The 19,885-nt window shown below is 47.0% G+C and overlaps 3 protein-coding genes across 5 annotated transcripts; 2 read left to right on the top strand and 1 right to left on the bottom strand.

Annotated features, from left to right (window-relative positions):
* Nucleotides 1-9,675: 9,675 nt before the first annotated feature.
* LOC136493322 (GDSL esterase/lipase LTL1-like) lies at nucleotides 9,676-13,578 on the top strand. Its single transcript, XM_066489394.1, has 4 exons — nucleotides 9,676-10,196; nucleotides 10,332-10,574; nucleotides 12,462-12,714; nucleotides 12,856-13,578. The coding sequence occupies exons 1-4, from the start codon at nucleotides 9,825-9,827 to the stop codon at nucleotides 13,086-13,088; spliced, it is 1,101 nt and encodes a 366-aa protein (XP_066345491.1). The 5' UTR covers nucleotides 9,676-9,824; the 3' UTR covers nucleotides 13,089-13,578.
* Nucleotides 13,579-14,185: 607 nt separating this feature from the next.
* Nucleotides 14,186-16,472, bottom strand: LOC136493321 (2-phytyl-1,4-beta-naphthoquinone methyltransferase, chloroplastic-like). Its single transcript, XM_066489392.1, has 8 exons — nucleotides 16,188-16,472; nucleotides 16,010-16,074; nucleotides 15,841-15,931; nucleotides 15,649-15,737; nucleotides 15,383-15,516; nucleotides 15,234-15,295; nucleotides 14,840-14,939; nucleotides 14,186-14,519 (listed from the first exon to the last, which is right to left on the bottom strand). Exons 1-8 carry the CDS (start codon nucleotides 16,344-16,346, stop codon nucleotides 14,419-14,421), a joined length of 801 nt encoding a protein of 266 aa, XP_066345489.1. The 5' UTR covers nucleotides 16,347-16,472; the 3' UTR covers nucleotides 14,186-14,418.
* Nucleotides 16,413-19,215, top strand: LOC136493320 (uncharacterized). 3 transcript variants are annotated; one of them, XR_010768342.1, is made up of 3 exons: nucleotides 16,413-16,847; nucleotides 17,541-18,339; nucleotides 19,157-19,215. XR_010768342.1 is itself a non-coding variant. In XM_066489391.1 (2 exons), exons 1-2 carry the CDS (start codon nucleotides 16,529-16,531, stop codon nucleotides 18,254-18,256), a joined length of 1,035 nt encoding a protein of 344 aa, XP_066345488.1. In that variant the 5' UTR covers nucleotides 16,413-16,528; the 3' UTR covers nucleotides 18,257-18,521. The 3 variants fall into 3 exon arrangements, 1 of the variants encoding a protein (XP_066345488.1); XR_010768341.1 differs by lacking the exon at nucleotides 19,157-19,215 and adding an exon at nucleotides 18,528-18,941; XM_066489391.1 differs by lacking the exon at nucleotides 19,157-19,215 and having other exon boundaries at nucleotides 17,541-18,521.
* The last annotated feature ends 670 nt before the right edge of the window (nucleotides 19,216-19,885 follow it).

Below are 19,885 nucleotides of genomic sequence, written 5' to 3'. Positions count from 1 at the left end.
TTCTTGTGGTTAGCTCATTGGGGCAAGGGTGAAGAAGTTAGAAGTAAAAACGAGTTGGTCGCGAAGACGTTGGCGTCGGTCAACTGACCGGATGCTGGGTCTGAAAGCACCGGACGCTGGCTGGCTGCGTCCGGTTAGGCTGACGTACGGTGACGCAGAAGCTGGAGTGTGACCGGACGTTGGCTACGTCCGATCAAGTGTGACCGGACACGTCCGATCGAGGTCGGTACCTTACTGGAAACAACCGGACGCTGGGGGTTCAGCGTCCGGTCAGTTGAAAGCTGCTGCATCTGGTCAAGTCAAGTGACCGTTGGAACTGGGACACGTGGTCGTCTATGGGCGACCGGACGCTGAGGTCTAGCGTCCGGTCAACACGACCGGAGCTTCTGGTCCGCCCGACCGTTGCCCAGTGAAGGGGTAACAGCTAGTTTAGCCCTTGGGGCTATAAATAGAAGTGGCCTTCGGCCATGGCTGGTTAGGAGCACCTTGGGGGGCTTTGTGTCCATGCTTGAGAGTGCTTGGGAGCCCTCCATCTCATACATACTTGATAGTGATCATTCAATTGTGTGAGTGAGCGATTCTAGTGCGATTGCATCGTGAGGTTGCATCGAGTGGCACTAAGTGATCGAGTTGCAAGCCGGTAGTGCTTGTTACTCTTGGAGGTTGCCACCTCCTAGACAGCTTGGTGGTGGTCTCCGTCGAAGCGTGCAAGAAGCTTGTGCGGCGCTCCGGAGAAGTGCTTGTGAGGGGCACTGTGCTCGCCCCGCGGGAGCCGCGAAGAGCAACTCTAGTAAAGCGTGTCATTGAGCTACCCTCACTCAAGGGCTAGGTTCTTGCGGTGCCCGACGTGCGGGCTTAGCGGGTGATGCTAATTAGCTGCCGAACCATCAAGTGAGCGGTCGACACAACGGGGACCAGCGTGTTGGCAAACATGTGAACCTCGGGAGAAAAATCATCGTGTCAACCTTGTTCTTCCCGTTGGTTAGCATCCCCATTACACAAGCTTGCAATTACTTTTATACATATTAAGCTTGTGTAGTTGCTCTTGTAATTAGATAGCTTGTGTAGCTTGCTAATTACCTTCTTGCTTGTGTAGCATAGAAGTAGCTCCCTTGCGTGGCTAATTTGGTTTTCGTAACCTTGTTAGTCACATTGCTTAGTTTATGTAGCTAAGTATTTGCGCTCTCTAATTAGGCATTGCTTGCCTTGTTATTGAGCTTTGCTAGTGAGCTTAGTTAACTTTATGCTTTTGCTTACTAGCATGTGTAGGAGCTCCTTCGTTGCTTAAAGTACTAGTGGCATAGGTTTGTGTGACCTTGCTCCTAGAATTGTTTTAGGAGAACTCTAGCTAGCCCGGCACCTTAGTTGCATAATTAGTATCTTTGCAAGGTGCTAGTGAACATATATAGAGGGGTGTAGTCTTGGCTAGACCGATTGTTTTAGTTCTACACTTATATCGGTTAGCCGACGCGATTAATTTTAGAAAAGACTATTCACCCCCCCTCTAGTCGCCATCTCGACCCTTCAATCACCTTGAGGCATGACTTGTACATTGTTTGCTTTCTTTGGCTTATTATACTGAGGCAACACCATCATCTCACTGAGAACATGTATTGGATTTTTATTGGCTTCTAGCCGTGGCGTTTGTACATCATTATCTTTGTATTGTACTTCATTTCCATCTTTTATAATGATCTGCATATGCAATATATAATATCAATTTTATACGTCATTCTTTTACATTTAGTATGCAATGGGCCATACGGGCAGAAAATATGAGAGGATATTTGAGTTGCTTGAGAGATTGTTGCGTACGTCATCCTCGTGTGCACGCTTCCGCTTCTTGTATCCGTCTTTGGTTTGGACATCTTCATCAGTATAGCCCCGCTCTAGTAGGTGTACTTCTGCAAATATTTTTAAAATAAGTATAGTAACATAGCTATAAATAAATGCCTTATATATATTTTATTAAAAAATTGCATGAGGTTGTTGTGCTAATCTTACTCACCTGAAGTAGGCAATGGATCAGTGTGGATCGTACATGGCCCTCTACTTCCTGGAACATAATTATCATTTCTGTGTAGCCAATCCGTGGGCTCTATGGACTCATCAGTGTCCACTATGGTTTTAGTCTCCAAAACATCGTCTTCACAATTACGAGCGAGAGTAATTATATCAGCATCGTCTTTGTTTTGCATTTGTTGGGTTGAGGCATCGATTCTTACATCACTCTCTATAAACTTTTTAATGTCTTCTGTATCTAGATGAGCAAAGAATAATTAAACAATGATTATTGTAACTGTGGATAATTGTGGTCTAAAGAGCGTTCAAATAGTCTGTATCCATCTATTTCACCTGGTGTATCCATTTCTTGGATAGGGGTTGATCGCAATTCCTCCTCTTTAACTATCTGATAATTGCCAACAGGTTCGGTTCTTGCCTCAGTCTCTATATCTTTTTTAGTTTTGGAAACCAAATTTATGATTTTGGAATATGATTAATAATGAAAGATAGTCTAAGCTGACTAATATAGTCTACGCTGATGAAATATTCTGTGTATCCATCTATTTCACCTGGTGTATCCACTTTTGGTTAGAGGCTGATTGCAATTCCTCCTCTGCAGATATCTGATAATTCCCAACAGGTTTGGTTGTTGTCTCAGTCTCTATATCTTTTTTAGTATCTTCTGTATCCAGATGAGTAAAGCATAAATTAATTTAATATTAGAAACCAAATTTATCATTCTGGAAGATGAGTAAAAATGAAATATTATAGTCTAAGCAGACTAAAAGTAGTAATCACACATAGTTTAAATACAATGAAATATAGTACATGCTGACTAAAAAATAGTAATCAAACATAGTTTATTTTATGATGCAAAACTAAAGTAATAATCATAGCATTGATTGAACCTACAGGTTCAAAGATTACATATGGAATTCATCTAAGTCAACAGGCACGGATGTTGGTTCTTCGGGTGCTACCTCACGTGTGAACAAGTTTGGACTAACAACTACCTCAGGCTCCTCCACTGGTTTGTCAACTAAGTCACGATCATGCTCCATTTTCTCGCGCCTGTGACTCCAAAAGAATATGACGATCAGCATACAATACCATTAATCAAGGTTTAGGACCTCCGTTTTGCACAGCAGGAAGGCGAGAGAGTGGGGACCATACCTTGCTTATTGGCACGTCCGTCTAGACAGAGACGGGTCCGACGATGCGTGGACCACGACGAGTAGGGCGCGGCTGCGGTCGTCAAGGACTTTTTTGTAGAGTTGATGGTCGCCGCCAGCCGAGAAGTCAAGGTCATCGTCGTGCTGTTCGCGGCTTCCTCGATGTCATACGTGCGAGGACTCTAGGCCGGTGGCGCGCTGTTCGCTGCTGGCGGTGGGCAGGGCTCGTGTGGGCGATGGGTCGGGAGGTAATGGTGGTGCGTATGGCGGGCGAGGACGCACCGTTGTTGTGGCCGCGGCTAGGGTAGGTGAGGACTCTGGGCGGAGGTCTTTTAAGATGCGATGATCGTGAGCGCTTCAACAAAGGCCGAGAGGCCCAATAGAAGAGAGCCCATTAGGGATGGTGGCCGTAAGTTGAAGCCTCCGTAATGAGTCTCAAGTTTTCAATTATAGTAGAGATGTAACGCATCATTTCCTTAGATGGCCTCTATACTACTACTAGTATAGTGCCCGTGTTAACACTATAGCTTTATTTCAGAGATGTATATGAAAACAACCAACCAACGATTTTTATTTCCAGAGTTCAACTTTCACACAATTGTATATGACCATGTATATACAATCCGAGAAACACTTAAACGTAACAAGGCATAATAAAGTTATTTCTCGCATTAACCATATAATTTACAATCTGCCTAAGTCCTTAAACATGCCTTGGAGATCTTTATGGCCACTTCATGCAAACTTCATCCCAAATAATCAAAGATGCCGTACCAAGCTTCTTAAAGTAGATATAGCTTCTTAAAGTAACTCTATAATTCACTTTTAATAAATGAAAGAAAAAAATTGTATTTGATCTTTTTTAAAATTAAATAGTAGATATAATCGTAAATATATGTGCGCAACCGCGATGGATATTTATGTGGTCATTCCTCGGTTTCTCCCTCTCTCACATCCTATTTTTCTTTCTTCAGATGATTTTCGGGTATTAGAAAGCTAACTAATGAAAATTATTGGACAAAGGAAAAAAAGTATTTCTTCTTGGCATAATCAACTGATTTATCAAGTAAGTTTTAAGTGCTCCATCTGTTTTAAATTGTAAGTCGTTCCAGCTTTTCTAGATACAAACTCTCTTCATTACAAATTATAAGTCGCTTTGACTTTTTTGGTTCATCCATTTTGCTATGTATCTAGACATATTATTATATCTAAATACATAACAAATTAGATGTACCAAAAAAATCAAAGTCACTTATAATTTGAAATGGAGGAAGTAGTTTTTACTATGTATATATACATAATGTATATTTATGTGCATAGCAAAAGCTATATATCTAAAAATTAGAACAAAACTAATTGTCTCTAGCTTACGTGTTTTATTTCATAATGGCCTTTTATTTTCATAATCATGTGTCAAGTCGGTTCGTTTATTTTGTAAACTCGGTCGGGGCGTGTAGTGTGTTACTTTTGTAACACAGTGGTCTAACTCCTCTCTTTGGAGGATGAAACCGGATATTTCTTTTATTTTTTAAAAAATAGGCAAAACCAAATGTGCTAAACCTCTTCAACGATCTCCTCTCTGTGGGCCCAGACTTTAAGTGACCCGTTTTGCTTCCTTGTCCACCGTTGGTATTTTATGAGAAGAAAGGGGTAGACCTTTCCAGGTTTAGCCACGCTGCAGACGCTCTACTGCTCCTACTGACGCGTGGGGTCACCAAACTAGGCCCCACGTGTTCTTGACGAAAACATGCGAGTGGGTATGTTGGCAGGTCTGTCGCCATTCCTTATTAACGCAATACCAGAACGACACGGAAAGTTTTGGAAGGGGCGCGTCAGATGGGGCCGGGCTCGGCGTGGATTTTTTCATTATAATGACAATTCTGGAAATTGCCTTGATCGGAGTCACGTGGAGGGGACCGTGACGCCTAAGAGAGGGGGGGGGGTGAATTAGGCAACTTAAAAATCTAACTCTAAACTATGGTCTCTTTTTCTAACCCTAGCAAAACATATGCAATAGATAAACTATCTAAATGTGCAACTACGGTTTAGCTAGTGTGTTGCTATCTCTACCGTAAAAGCAGTAATACAAATAATGTAAATGCGGAAGCTAAAGAACAAGGTAGAGATATACAAACTCCCGTCGACGACTCCGGTATTTTTACCGAGGTATCGAGAAGCTGAAAGCTCTAGTTTGGTTTTGGTTAATTGATGAAACCCTAAGTGCTAACCTAGTTTATCAAAGTGATTATGAGATAGGTAGCACTACTCCAAGTGATGAAGCAATGACGAAGATCATGACAATGGTGATAGCATGGTGACGATCAAATGCTTGAACTTGGAAAAGAGGAAAGAGAAAAACAAAAGGCTCAAGGCAAAGGTATAAAATGTAGGAGCCATTTTGTTTTAGTGATCAAGACACTTAGTGAGTGTGATCACATTTAGGATAGATAGCCGTACTATTAAGAGGAGTGAAACTCATATCGGAATGCGGTTATCAAAGTGCCACTAGATGCTCTAACTCATTGCATATGCATTTAGGATCTAGTGGAGTGCTAACACCCTTGAAAATATTTGTGAAAAAAAGGCTAACACATGTGCGCAAGGTGTTTGTAGGGTTGAGATGGGTTTGGGTCCCTCTCTCCCTCCCGCCGAGCTTGCGAGGCGGGATTCGGCGCTTTTGGAAAAATGAAATGTCTATTTTCTATTGCGCCGGATGCAAAATTCTTGGTGGTTGGCACATTTGAGTAAGGGTGAAGTAGTTAGAGTTGAAATGGAGTTGGTCGAAATGATGCTGGCGTCGGTCTACTGACCGGACGCTGGGTCACTCAGCGACCGGACGCTGAAGGGCTGCGTCCGGTCGAGCTGGCAGAGAAGTCGCCAGTTTCGGTGTTGCACCGGACGCTGGACCTGTGATGCACCGGACGCTGGTTTATGCGTCCGGTCAAACTAACTGGTCTGTACAGTGGCTAAGGGTTGAGCACCGGACGCTGGCTGCGTCCGGTCAAGGTGGACCGGACGCGTCCGGTCGAAAAAACATGCCTCGGGGAGCTTACTGGAAACGACCGGACGATGGGGCTCCAACGTCCGGTCAGTTTTACCGGAGCGTCCGGTCAACTTCGTAGCCGTTGAAATCTGACGAACAGTGTTTGAAGCTGGTGACGCGTGGCGTCCATCGGGTGACCGGACGCTGAGGGCCAGCGTCCGGTCGGTATGACCGGAGCGTCCGGTCAGAGCGTGTTTTGCCCAGTGAAGGGGTACAACGGCTCTATTTGATGGGGGCTCTATTTATAGCCCCATGGCCGGCTCAAGGGATAACTCTTACATATTTTCATTGACATAGCATCCTTGTGAGTTTAGCCAAAGCCCTCCCACTCATCTCCATCATTGATCCATCATCATTGTGAGATTGGGAGAGAATCCAAGTGCATTGCTTGAGTGATTGCATCTAGAGGCACTTGGTATTCGTGTTGCGCTGCGGATTTCGCTTGTTTCTCTTGGTGGTTGCCACCACCTAGACGGTTGGAGCAGCGGTGGAGGATCGGCACGAGTTGGTGATTGTTCGTGGCCGTCTCCGGTGATTGTAAGGGGAGTTGTACCTTCCCCGGCGGAGTGCCGAAAGGTAACTCTAGTAAATTGCTTGTGTCATTGAGTTACCTCACTTGTGGGTCGGTTCTTGCGGTGTCCAATCATGTGGACGAGGTTTGTGAAACACCTCTTAGCCGCCGAACCACCAAGTGTTGGTCGACACAACGGGGACGTAGCGTGTTGGCAAGCACGTGAACCTCGGGAGAAAATCGATTGTCTCTCTTCTTTGGCATTCTCCCGGTGATTGGCTATATATTCATCTTGTGATTGGTTCATCCCCTACACGTCGGTACAATCACTCTACTCACTCATTTACATTCTTGCAAACTAGTTGATACAAGCTCTTTAGTGTAATTAGAATTGAGAGCTTGCTTTATTATTTACATTTCTCTAGTTGAGCTCTTTAGAGTAGCAAGGTTGAGAGCTCTTAGTGAGTAATTACATAGCAAGTTTGTGTGCCTAAGTATTCATTGCAACTAGAATTGTTGGATAGGTGGCTTGCAACCCTTGTAGAGCTAGAGCAAGTTTGCATTACGCTATTTGTCATACTAATTGAATTGCTCTAGTTGATTTATAGATTTTTAAATAGGCTATTCACCCCCCCTCTAGCCATATTAGGACCTTTCAGAAGCGCGTAAGCTTCCCCCTAGTCCTCGTTGGAGCCCCTCGCAAGGGCCAAGCTCCCGGTCGGGTAACTCCGTGGATAGCCTCAGGCCTTCCCTACGTGCAAGTGGGTCTCCGATGTGCCTTCCGGCAAGCCTCTCCCGGATGCTCCCCGCCGTCTTCACTATCAAGCTTCCGGCCGAAACGCCGCGGGCCTTGTTCCCTCCGGTACACGGTGGCGGCCACACCACAAACTTGGTTAATGTGATCTCGTAAGACTACAAGCCCCTCCGATGTACAATAATGGTGCGTGCAAGCACCGAGTGGTAAGAGGTATGCAAACCTCACTAAACACTAGGCCTAAACCTAGAGCAAGCGTATAAGCGGTGGTCTAATTAACCTAAGTACTTCGCAAAGCACCTATACTAATTACCTAATAAAACACTATGCACTATGCTAATGGAGATCACTAAAATGATGTAGCAACACCCTTGATATGCTTTCTTAGCTCCACACATCCCAAATGGCCGATTGGGGGTTGTATTTATAAGCCCCATTGAGAAAGTAGTCGTTGGGGACGAAATCTCGTTTTTCTGCTACTGACCGGACGCTGGAGTCGTCCTGATCGGATGTGTCCGGTCGTCTCGACCGTTGGAGCCGCGAAACAACTGATCGGACGCTGCCAGCATCCGGTCACTTGCCACCGGACACGTCCGGTCGCAATTTTGCCGCTCTAGAACCTCTCTGTACTCGATCGGACGCTGCTATCCTGCGTCCGGTCGGTTTGCCGCCAGCGTCCGGTCACTTGCTTAGTGTGTTGTCGGACTGATAAATAGTGACATCGGTGCGTCCGGTTGATTTACTTGTTCAGCGTCCGATCGCTGCCGCTGATGTCGAGCCACTTATTCGGAGTGTCCGGTCACTTTTCTTCAGCGTCCGGTCCAGCGTCTGGTCACTTCTGTGAGCTCGTTTTTTCATGATCTTACGTACGGCTTGGTTCCTATCTTCGTGCTTGGACTTTGCTTGATATCTTGGGTCTTCTTTTGTGCTCCTAAGGTCTTGCTTGTGGTGTTGATCCTCGGATCATCACGTTGCCTTTGTCCAAGTCACGTCTTGAACCCTATTGAACTACAAAACAAATACTTACAAATTCATTAGTCCAATTTGGTTGTGTTGGTCATCAAACACCAAAATCCAAAATAAATGGGCCTAGGGTCCATTTTTCTTACATCACGGATCCCTCCTTCCTATTTGCCTTGACTGACTTCTATTGGTTTCTATTTTACCGTAGACTGCGGGATGTGCTGGAAATTGACTTGATCGGAGTCACGGATCCCTCCTTCCTATTTGCCTTGACTGACTTCCATATTTGTCTTGATTGACTTCTATTGGTTTCTATTTTACCGTCGACTGCGGGATGTGTGAGGCGTGCATTGAAGCCTAGGTGGAGGAGATCTAAATAACGTTGACCATCGGATCAAGTTGAAGCCTGTGAGAAAGGATTAGGAGCCATAGATTTTAATGATACGGTAATCCTAGGTACAATTTCATTGATGCACAATGGTTGTAGTCTCTCAGCGAGGAACTTTTTTTTTTGAAGACCTAGTATAGTTTTGATTGGTCCTTTTATAGCTAGGTATATAGGAGCATGACAGAAATCTCAGGCGATAACTGCACCATTTTCTCGTAGGCATCTAGCTAGGCAGAGTGTGTGATGGTGTCTCCATCGCGCTCTCAGTCTCACGTTGATACCCAACCAAGGGAGGACAAGACGACCCTGCGTCTGAATTCGGGAAATCCTGGACACCCATGACCCATCCGCATACGGAAAGGGGGATTCCGAGCGAGTCTTCTCTGCCGCCGCCAGTGGCACCTTGCCGCCTTCCAGTATCTCTCCTGAGTACGGAGTACGCGGCAGTACCACTGCACCGCCGCACATGATCCGAGGCAAACCTACCCCATCATCAGCCATGTCACGCACGGCCACCGCGCCTGCCTACGCACCAAAGCCAATCGCCGCATTTAGCTTTTTTTTTAAGCACAGAAACGCATTTAGCTGCCACCCACCGTGCATCCGATCAGCGAGACCGCGACGCCTGCCTAGCCTGGGCTCCCGTCCGGCCGTCCGTCGCTGTGGTCCTCGCGGGCGGGCGCGGAGGCGGAGCGAGCGCAAAGCAAAGCATGCAATTGCTCCGCCTGTCCGTCCCCCGCCCGCTGCTAACCCAACTGTGAACTGCCCCCCCCGTCCGTCTTTAACTCGCGCCGGCCTCTCTTCTCTCTCTCCGTCTATAAGAGGGACACCGCCACGCCACCTTCCCGTCCCCGTGCGCCACGCCTCTGCCACTTGGCCGCTCCATCGCGTCCATTCCATCATCAATCAATTCGACCTCACTCTCGTCTCATCAGTGCGAGTGAGCGAGCGAGCGAGCGTCCGAGCGAAGCCCTTTCCTTCCGCGCGCGATGGACGCTCTGCTCGTGACCTTCCTCGTCGTCCCCGTGGCGGTGGCGCTCCTCGGGGCCGGGTCCGCGTCCGCCGCGCCGCCGCGCGCCTTCTTCGTGTTCGGGGACTCCCTCGTCGACAACGGCAACAACAACTACCTGATGACCACGGCGCGCGCCGACGCGCCGCCCTACGGGATCGACTTCCCCACGCACATGCCCACGGGGAGGTTCTCCAACGGGCTCAACATCCCGGACATCATCAGCGAGCACCTCGGCTCCCAGCCCGCGCTGCCGTACCTCAGCCCCGACCTCCGCGGCGACCAGCTGCTCGTCGGCGCCAACTTCGCCTCCGCCGGCGTCGGCATCCTCAACGACACCGGCATACAATTCGTAAGAACGCAAACTCGATCGAGAGCCGGCCGTCCCCTGCTGCCAATTGTCAGTCGTCGTCGTTGCGGCTGCATTCTCGCCACCGGCCGGTCTTTTCTAGCTAACCGCGCGCGGATGTCTTTGGTGGATCGACAGGTGAACATCATCAGGATCGGGCAGCAGCTGCAGAACTTCCAGGACTACCAGCAGAGTCTGGCCGAGTTCGTCGGCGAGGACGCGGCGAGGCAGGTCGTCAACAATGCGCTCGTGCTCATCACGCTCGGCGGGAACGACTTCGTCAACAACTACTACCTGGTGCCCTTCTCCATCCGGTCTCGCCAGTTTGCCATCCAAGACTACGTCCCCTACCTCATCTCCGAGTACAGGAAAATCCTCACGGTAAAATTCCATCAACTCTACTCTTCAAATTCCTGCTGCCCATGCATGCATCAAACATAAATTAGTCTCAAAGCTAAACTATTCAAAGGTATATAATTCCCAGAAAAAATCAGAGATAATTTAGCAGAACTGGAACAAATAGACATATCACCCAAGCTTTCCGGTACAAAATTGAGTGAAAGGATTAATGCTGGAACCGTAGGAAAGGGAAAAGAAATATAAAAAAAAATAGCTGCGTACTGACTCAAACAGAAGCAAGAAGATATGGGCCGGTAACTAGCTGACTGTTGGCGTTTGATTCCGTGAAGCCGGGAACGGGACACAAAACAGTAGCAGGCTTAGTGTGTAATTTTGGGCAGTATGTTGTGCGTGCTCCGAGTAACTGGCATGGCCATCATGGCCTATAGTTCACCACTAGTTGCTCCATACCAAAGTGTAGTACGAGACAGTTTCTGCACAGAGTTTCAGTAGTTTCAGGCATCAGCCGATGAGAAGTGACAAAGCCCTTGATGACCAGTTTGAGTGGCAGGCAGTCTGATATGTTCCCTAGGAAGCAAGGCTCCAAACCTGCAATTGCAGCCCCCAGTGTCGGTATGGGACTCACTCTCATTCGAGTGCTGTTCAGCAGGACAATTAAACAACTATACTGTACCTATCTATATGTTTGTCTATACGAAGCTTATACAGGAGTAAGTAGCTAAAATGGCATTGCCCTCTTCTGTAGTACAAGCTTAAGGCATGCGCTCTTCGTAGAGGAATGCAAAACAAACGTTGGCCTACTCCCTTAACCAGCAACGCAAAAATGCCCCACAAATTAATTCCAGCCCACACCACAATGGTGCACTGAAACTGAAAGGAAAAGGAGTAGACCTTTACTGCCGCAGATCCATATCCCGTCACATTTAGGCCTTGTTTAGTTCACGAAATTTTTTTGGAAATGATAATGTAGCACTTTCGTTGTTATTTGGCAATTAGTGTCTAATCATAGTCTCGTTGTTATTTGGCAATTAGTGTCTAATCATAGTCTAATTAGGCTTAAAAGATTCGTCTCGTGAATTTCGTCTAAACTGTGTAATTAGTTTTATTTTTTATTTATATTTAATACTTCATGCTTGCGTCCAAAGATTCGATGTGACGAGAAATCTTGAAAATTTTTGCAAAATGAAAGGAACTAAACAGCACCTTATGGTGATTCATCCATTCATGGGTCCAATGACAATACGCCATGAACGTTTCTTTTACCGACCTATTGGCAGGCGTCTCGCGTGTGATGTGTCGCCCGCCCTGGTTCTGCACCTCTGGTGAATGCGTGTGCTGTTGTCACAGTGTCACCTGCTCCCACTCTGCACTCTGGTGGTCAGTACTCAGCAGTAGCCACGCCATGTACCGAGCCCGCACTGAACAACTACACCGACCTGATCCCCGCAGTAAAAATTCAGCTGGCTAAAGGCTGTCAATACGTGAAACAACACACGTACAGCGCGTATCAGACTGTTATAACGTGACAGTTTCACTGGTGTACGGTGTACCCGTAGGCTAGGTGGTTGGGTGTTATTTAACTCTCGCCAGTCGCCAGCCAGGCAGCCAATTCGCCACATGCAAGAACAGTCGTCCCTCGTCGTGCACGCAGCATATGTGTTTTCGTCGTGGGCTCGTGGAATGGTGGGTGGTCAGTTTTATTCGTCCCGTTCGCTCGTTGGTTTCAGCCAGGCTTATTCAATTAGCCAATAATGTTTTTCTCTCACAACAAATCAGCCCCAATCAACCTAAACCAGCCCACGCCGATTAAGCCTACTAGGGACCAGTACGTGCTTGCGAGTCGTTGTGACGACGTGTCCTGACAACATGGAACTGATGCTGTGTGCTGTGGACGCGCGCATCATGCAGCGGCTGTACGAGCTCGGGGCGCGGCGCGTGGTGGTGACGGGCACGGGGATGATCGGGTGCGTGCCGGCGGAGCTGGCCATGCACAGCATCGACGGCGAGTGCGCGCGCGACCTCACGGAGGCGGCCGACCTCTTCAACCCGCAGCTGGTGCAGATGCTCTCCGAGCTCAACGCCGACATCGGCGACGACGTCTTCATCTCCGCCAACACCAACCAGGTCAGCTTCGACTTCATGTTCAACCCGCAGGACTACGGTACGTGGCTACGTGCTAGCTGTTTCTTTCTTCTGTGTTTGTTGTTTATAATTCAGATCAGATCAGATCAGATCAGAGAGCGTAGCAGGCATGGCCGCGATCGAGTATAATAAAACCCTGCTGCTGCTGTGAATATTGCAGGGTTCGTGACGTCCAAGGTGGCGTGCTGCGGGCAGGGCCCGTACAACGGGATCGGGCTGTGCACGCCGGCGTCCAACGTGTGCCCCAACCGGGACGTGTACGCGTACTGGGACGCGTTCCACCCCACGGAGCGCGCCAACCGGATCATCGTCGGCCAGTTCATGCACGGCTCCACCGACCACATCAGCCCCATGAACATCAGCACCATCCTCGCCATGGACAACAGGGGCTAGGCCTAGGCCGGCCTGCGTGTTGCCTCGCTCCATCCCATCAATCTCCCCTTCTCCCTAGCTGACATCGATCCGTCCGGGCACTGGCAGCTACTACGACACACATAGCTACTGCGTGATACTACTAGTATAAGTTCGTCATTGGTTGGTTCACACCAAGGGATTTGCTGTATGTTCATGAGGCTGGTGGATACGAGGCTTTGGTGTTCTTTTGTGGTTTAGAATATGAGGTGAATTAAGCCTTAGAGTGGGTTCAATATAATTGTCTTAATAAGCTTCTTCATTTGTTCAAGCAGATTGTTTGGCAGGGCTAGCTAGGAACTTCTGAAATTAGTAAGTGGTAGTACTATCTAGTCCGTCCGATTCATTCAAGAAATTTAGGGCGCGTTTAGTTCCGGAAATTTTTGGCTTTTGGCTACTGTAGCACTTTCGTTTGTATTTGACAAAAATTATCTAATTATGGACTATTTAGGCTTAAAAGATTCGTCTCACGATTTCTCGGCCAACTGTGTAGTTAGTTTTTTTTTTCGTCTACATTTAGTACTCCATGTATGTGCCGCAAGATTCGATGTAACGGGGAATCTTGAAAATTTTTGGTTTTTGGGTTGTAACTAAACAGGGCCTTATTGCACTTTGTAGTGAGATCCTGAACTTTGGTACAAGGTACCGAGAATTCATTGCCAATGTATATTTTGGTGGTTGGTTTGTTGGCCACAGTTATACATGTGTACCATACCATGGCAGAGAAGTAGGTAGGGGCTATGAAGATGACCATCGCTGAACAATACGGATCTCACCGCGTCCTAATGGGCACCGAGTAGAACAGATCTCACCCGTCGTAATGAGGACCAAGTAAACGGAGAACCGGAGGGCAGAGGAGAGGACTGCAGCAATCCAGAGTAAATGAGCAATGCGGTGAAAAGCTGAAAATGATTCAGTTCTGAGCAAATGAGCAGGTGAAAAGCTGAAAAGGATTCACTTCTGAGCAAATGAGCAATGCAGTGTAAAGCTGAGATTGCCACATTCTCGGCATTGCATAATTAAGAACCTTGAATGCTCCAGTGCTGCAGAGCAGCATGCCAGTATAATCTGCACAGGCATGCGTCCGCGTTTCGGTCCATCTGATTGTGGTCAAAACGCTGATGCACTACAGAAGCACAGGCTCAAACAGCAGACAATGACATTCAGCCATTCAGGCCCCTCTGGAATCAACGTTTGTTCACAACTTCATCTGGAATCGGCAAAACATGACATTTGGATACATAGAGGGCATACAATCAGCTAAAATGATGCAGAGGAATCATACAACTCGAGTTTCCTTTCTATATTCTACTCATCGAGTTGCTACTAGGTTTCCCATAAGCCCTCCACCAAGCTCATAGTGCTTCGCTGCACAGAACCCAGCTTCTTTGGCTAATTTCTCCAATTCTTCTCCTAAAAAGAAAAGAGAGAAAAATACAAGCTAGATGTAATTTCGTGGTGGGGTATAGGGTCACTAACCAAATGGTACAAACCACTTCCATTTACCAGAACAGCGAAGTGCAAATTTTGTGAGAAACAAATGCCGTGGTCCAGCATGAAAAAGGGAGAGACAAATGGTGTCATGTTGTATTTGTACCCCATCAGTCCAAGAGTGAGAATAGTGAGATGAGTATCTCTATGTGTAGTGTAGGTGTAGCTCTACCATTAGAATGACAGACAATACCATGCTCTTTCATGGATGTGATCTTGGAGAAGGAAATAAACACACATACCTGTTAGATACTGCGATATGGAGCTTTTCAAGTACTTGTATTCTTCAGTCAGTCCATAGCCACTAGCTAAAGGAACCACAACATTGTCTATCGCCCAACTCTGTCCAAGAGAAAACGGAAACATCAATCTGGTCAGTGAGACATATGCAGCCTGTTCGTTTCGTCGTAAACGATCGTGGATTATTTACTGCTGGCTGGTTTGGTGTGAGAGAAAAATACTGTTCCAGCTTATAATCCACGATCGTATACGAGCAAGCGAACAGGCCGATGGTCTGACTTTGCTACAATGACATTAATAATGAAGAATTGGTCTTTGCCAGGGAAATTGAACACAAGTCAGACTCATGTGTACGCCAACTTCAAATAGTACTCTCAATATTGGTTGACATTTTACCTGTAATGATGTCGTGAAAAGTGATGAACTCTTGTTAAAATCAAGGATAGAGGCTCTTGATCCTGTGGTCCAGTAAAAACCTAGCTCAGAAAATTTATCCAGATTGCTAACAAAGCAAAACTTGAACCAAATTTTAACCTGTACCGAACCTGGTTTCAGGACCCTATATATTTCTCGCATCGCTTTCGATTTATCTACCACATTGCGCAATCCGTAGCCAACTGTTACAGCATCGAAGTAGCAGTCTGCGAATGGTAAATCAAGTGCATCACCCTCGATCCATCTGCAAGTGCCAGTGTCAGATGCAGGTAAACCACATAACGCCATAGCGCATATGCTAGCAAAGCACACAAACTATTCAACTGAAATCACAGGATGTTCTTGCTCTGCAAACCCTCACATTGAGGATGCTCACTTGATGTTCTTGTAACACAGCTTCCAGCGTTGCTGCTGACGGTCAGCAGCAGTCTGTAGTTGCTGCCTCGAAAAATCGACAGCCATCACCTGTTTCAGTTGGGTGCAAATGATGATAAGATTTCCAGTGGGGAAAAACAAAATCGCCTAGCTAATCTGAAGTCTGAATACTACAAGCGAATCCAACACCAACCTCTCCATCTAAGCCGACCTTCTGAGACAGCACGAACGCCAAATCCCCGCTCCCGCAACAGAGATCAAGAACTCGATCCCCCATCTTCGCTCTAACTCCATAGGAGCAAACTTTTGCATCAACCGATTGTAGAACAGGGCATTTTGATTCACATTGCTTATCAACAAACCTCGACCAAGAGACGCATATGCGCTTCCACGTCCGGTGCTGTCCCAGGCTGAGCACGTCGTTCAGCTGCAAGGAACCCGGGAACGTGCTGTCGTCAGCAACACATCATGGCATTGCTATCTGCAGCACTAATTTCGTAGAAGCAACGAGGGTTTAGGAGGAGGGCGTGATGTACGAACAAGGTCGTAGACGGGGGCGATGCGGCTGAAGAGGGCCTGCCGCTCGCCGGCCGAGGAGGACGAGCAGCGAAAGGCGGCGGGGCCGCGGCCGCGCCGGCGGCCGGCGGGGCTGAACACGCCGCCGCCGGCTACGGAAATCCCCGCGGTCAAGGCCACCATCGTGTCCGTTCGCTTGCTCCCGACCCCGAATCGTGGTTAGGATATGTTGCCGTCGCTACGGCCAAACGTGGAAAACGGTTTGACTATTTTGCCCCCGCCGCGTGAGTTGCCAAACGATTTCTGACATTCTGGTTGGAGTGCTCCTCTTGTTGCCGCCGCCGCCGCCGGTGATAGGTTTGGGGATGGATTTAGGCTCGTGCTACCTCGGTGGGAACGCCGACGCGGTGGAGTTCTGCCCGCATCGCCCGTTCCGCCACGTGCTGGCCGCCGCCACCTACACGCTGCAGGAGCAGGAGTGCGACCGGGCGGGCACCATATCCCTCTTCTCCGTTGACGCTGCCTCGGAGGACGCGTCCCGGCGGCTCCAGCTGCTGCATACTGTGGAGACCGCCGGCATCTTCGATATGAAGTGGAGCCCCAAGTCGCCGCTGCTCGCGCAGGCCGACGCCCACGGCCGCCTCGCGCTCCGGCGCCTGGAGCAGGAGGACGGCTCGGACACAGGTTACTTATGTTTTGTCTCTGCATTAATTTTTTTTTACCCTACAAAAATGTTGTGTCGTTAAAGTTGGACAGATGCCGCGGTATGCACTTGCTAAGATGCCGTAAGCTATAACAATGACAGCTCAAAGTTAAATGATGATTGATGCTTGCAGAAACATTTGCACCATTTTCCAATTCAGGAGCTATGCATTCGTTCTTTTTAAGATGTTGGCATTTGGATTACAGTTTGACTCGAGTAGTCACATCGAAGATTAATCTAGATGTGGACTAGGGGCTCATGTTGGGTTTCAACTCTAGCCTACCCCAACTTGCTTGGGACTAAAAGGCTTTGTTATTGTTGTTGTTGTTGTTGTTGTTGTGGAATGAGTTGCTTAATGTTTCAACTGTGTTCGTAGTTCTGTAGTTGTCATTGCCTCATAGAAAAGAAAGGTAACTTCCAGTTGATTGGTGATAAAGCAATCTTGTGCTCTTGCATAGCTATGTTTATAAATAGTTTTTTCCTGGATCAGAACTTGTCTTCATGTGTGCTTGAAAACTGGTATTATATTGGTCTCTGACAAGAAGTGGGTTCTAACTCATGCAGCTCTAGTCAAGAGTTTAAACACTTTATATTTGTCACATCTGTAGTCCAACATGTATCATTGCATATCTTCAGGGCTAACTCTAAGTGCTTTCTGTCACTAAATTACACAGGCATTGTCTTCACCGATGTCTCTGCTGAAGATATTTCTTCTTCAATGTGCTTGTATGTGGACTGGAACCAAACTGCTCAGTCTCTGTCTGTTGGATTGTCAGATGGTTCACTGTCTGTGGTTTCAGTGAGAGAGGACCGGCTGGAGATATCAGAACAGTGGACTGCACATCAGTTCGAAGTCTGGACATGTTATTTTGATCGTACAAGGCCACACTTGCTGTACAGTGGATCAGATGACTGTTGTTTCAGTTGCTGGGACTTGAGAGAAAGCCTGCCAAACATTGTTTTTCAAAACAAAAAGTCTCATAAGATGGGCGTCTGTTGTATTGCACAGAATCCATTGGAGAGGAACATGCTACTTACTGGGAGTTATGATGAATTTCTCAGAGTTTGGGACATGAGATTTATGGCAAAACCTGTCAATGAAAAGTTGATAAATCTAGGAGGTGGTGTGTGGAGGATGAAGTATCATCCTAATATTGCAGATGTTGTATTGACTGCGTGCATGCACAATGGGTTTGCCATTGTTAAAGTAGGTTCTGGAGATGCTAGGGTAATGGAAACATATTGCAAGCATGAGTCCTTAGCATACGGTGCAGATTGGCAGAAAAGTGAAGAGGTGGAGCAGAATGGAAATTCTTCGGTTGTTGCTACTTGTTCGTTTTATGATCGCCTTCTCCGTGTGTGGCAACCAGAGAATCTAGCTGAGCTTTAAAGCATAAAGCTTCATTGTCCTCAATTCAAGCATGACTATGCCATGAAGCTATTTCCTGAATGAACCAGTATAATTTCATTCAGGTAGCTCTTTGAACTTATGCTTACTTATTGAAGTCATGCATGAGCTTATAGGGACTTTATGTTTGACTTCAATTAGGCTTATTGATATTAGTATTTGTTACCAGCTTCCTCACTGCAAAACCTTGAATTTTCCTTTTGATGCTAATCGATTAGAAAATTGTTTTGATTTTTTTTTTGTGTTGGTCTAGATATCAGAGAAACATACTTGACCGGACTCTTTTCCAACTGGCTCAAAGATGTCTGTGTTCTTTATCCTGCTTATGACGTACAAAAGAAATGCTCATTGGATTACCACAAGTGTATTCATGGAGAATGGACACAGTTTGATGTTTGGCGACTGATGTGACATCACAAATGCTCTCTCTGTAGGCTACCAGTTTTTCGAGCTTGTGATGTGAATTACACTTGGTAGCTTCGATTTTTTTGCCAAATTATCTGTGGACATGGTTATTTCCTCAGTTGGCAACTCTGTTTTTTGTGTGTGTGTGTGTTCAGAAACTAGCATTTGAAATGAAGGAAAACTAGCAATGGCCGTGGTTTGAAAAAAATGAATTAGTGTCAACATTCTGTATTTCTGTAGCAGCAAAAACGAACCAGTTCATGCACAAACATGAAAAATTACATATATAATAGGAGATTGCACGGCATCATATTTGCCTTCATGGTAGTCTTGGCTTCCCGATTCCGTTTTGTCACTCCTCCAGTTCATGGTCCTTGGTTAAGTTTGTTGATCTAGCTTGTCAGCAGTCCCCTCCCTCCCAATGTAGCCTACTAACGAGTGGTTTTGTTACTTCTTACTGAACCTCAAAATGTGGAGAAAACAACTTCTTCAAATGGCGCACATGATGACAAGTCAGACTATGTAAGTGATGAGATGCTGGCTGATCTCATCTTGTGTGGACATCCTGATCCATCATGCCAACATGCTCGTGCTCCGGTCGCGCATTGATCCTAATACCCATGCACACTTTCAGCTGCTTATTTAACACTTTCACTTTGTACATTCACTCTACAGCACTGACAATCTCTGTGCCCCCACTGCTTTTGCTGAATGAAGAAGCTTGCTGTGCTCCATTGCTCATCATCGAATAAGTTTTGATGTCATGTAAATGTCACGATACATTTTGTTGAAATGGGCGCTGTAAATACTCTGCGCCTCAAGCAAGCAAGCAACAAACTCGGAAAAAAAAAATCTCTGCATCACGTATGCAGAGAGGATCTGTGCAGCACGGTTTGGTTACCGTGCATGACTCCTCTCGCGAAGTCGTCGATCGGCTGATCTCGCTCACGGCCCATCCTTCCGCCCATCTGGATCGGCTAATCGCATCTCCATCAAGCAGCCACAGGCCACACGATCCACGGTGTGGACGGCATCCAAGCCGTGCTGCACCGAATCCTCTCTGCATCACCCCCGCGGCGCTCTTTTCTTCATCCCTTTTCTTCCTCCTCCCACCAGAGCGAAACAACCCGCACGAAAACCCACCTAAACCCTTGCGCGTCTGCGCGGGTAATCCCCACACAAGCCCGTTCCCCCGCCGACGATGGC

The sequence above is a fragment of the Miscanthus floridulus genome, chromosome 11, assembly GCF_019320115.1.
Source record: "Miscanthus floridulus cultivar M001 chromosome 11, ASM1932011v1, whole genome shotgun sequence".
Taxonomy (NCBI): domain Eukaryota; kingdom Viridiplantae; phylum Streptophyta; class Magnoliopsida; order Poales; family Poaceae; genus Miscanthus; species Miscanthus floridulus.
This window is presented reverse-complemented; position numbering and strand designations above follow the sequence as displayed.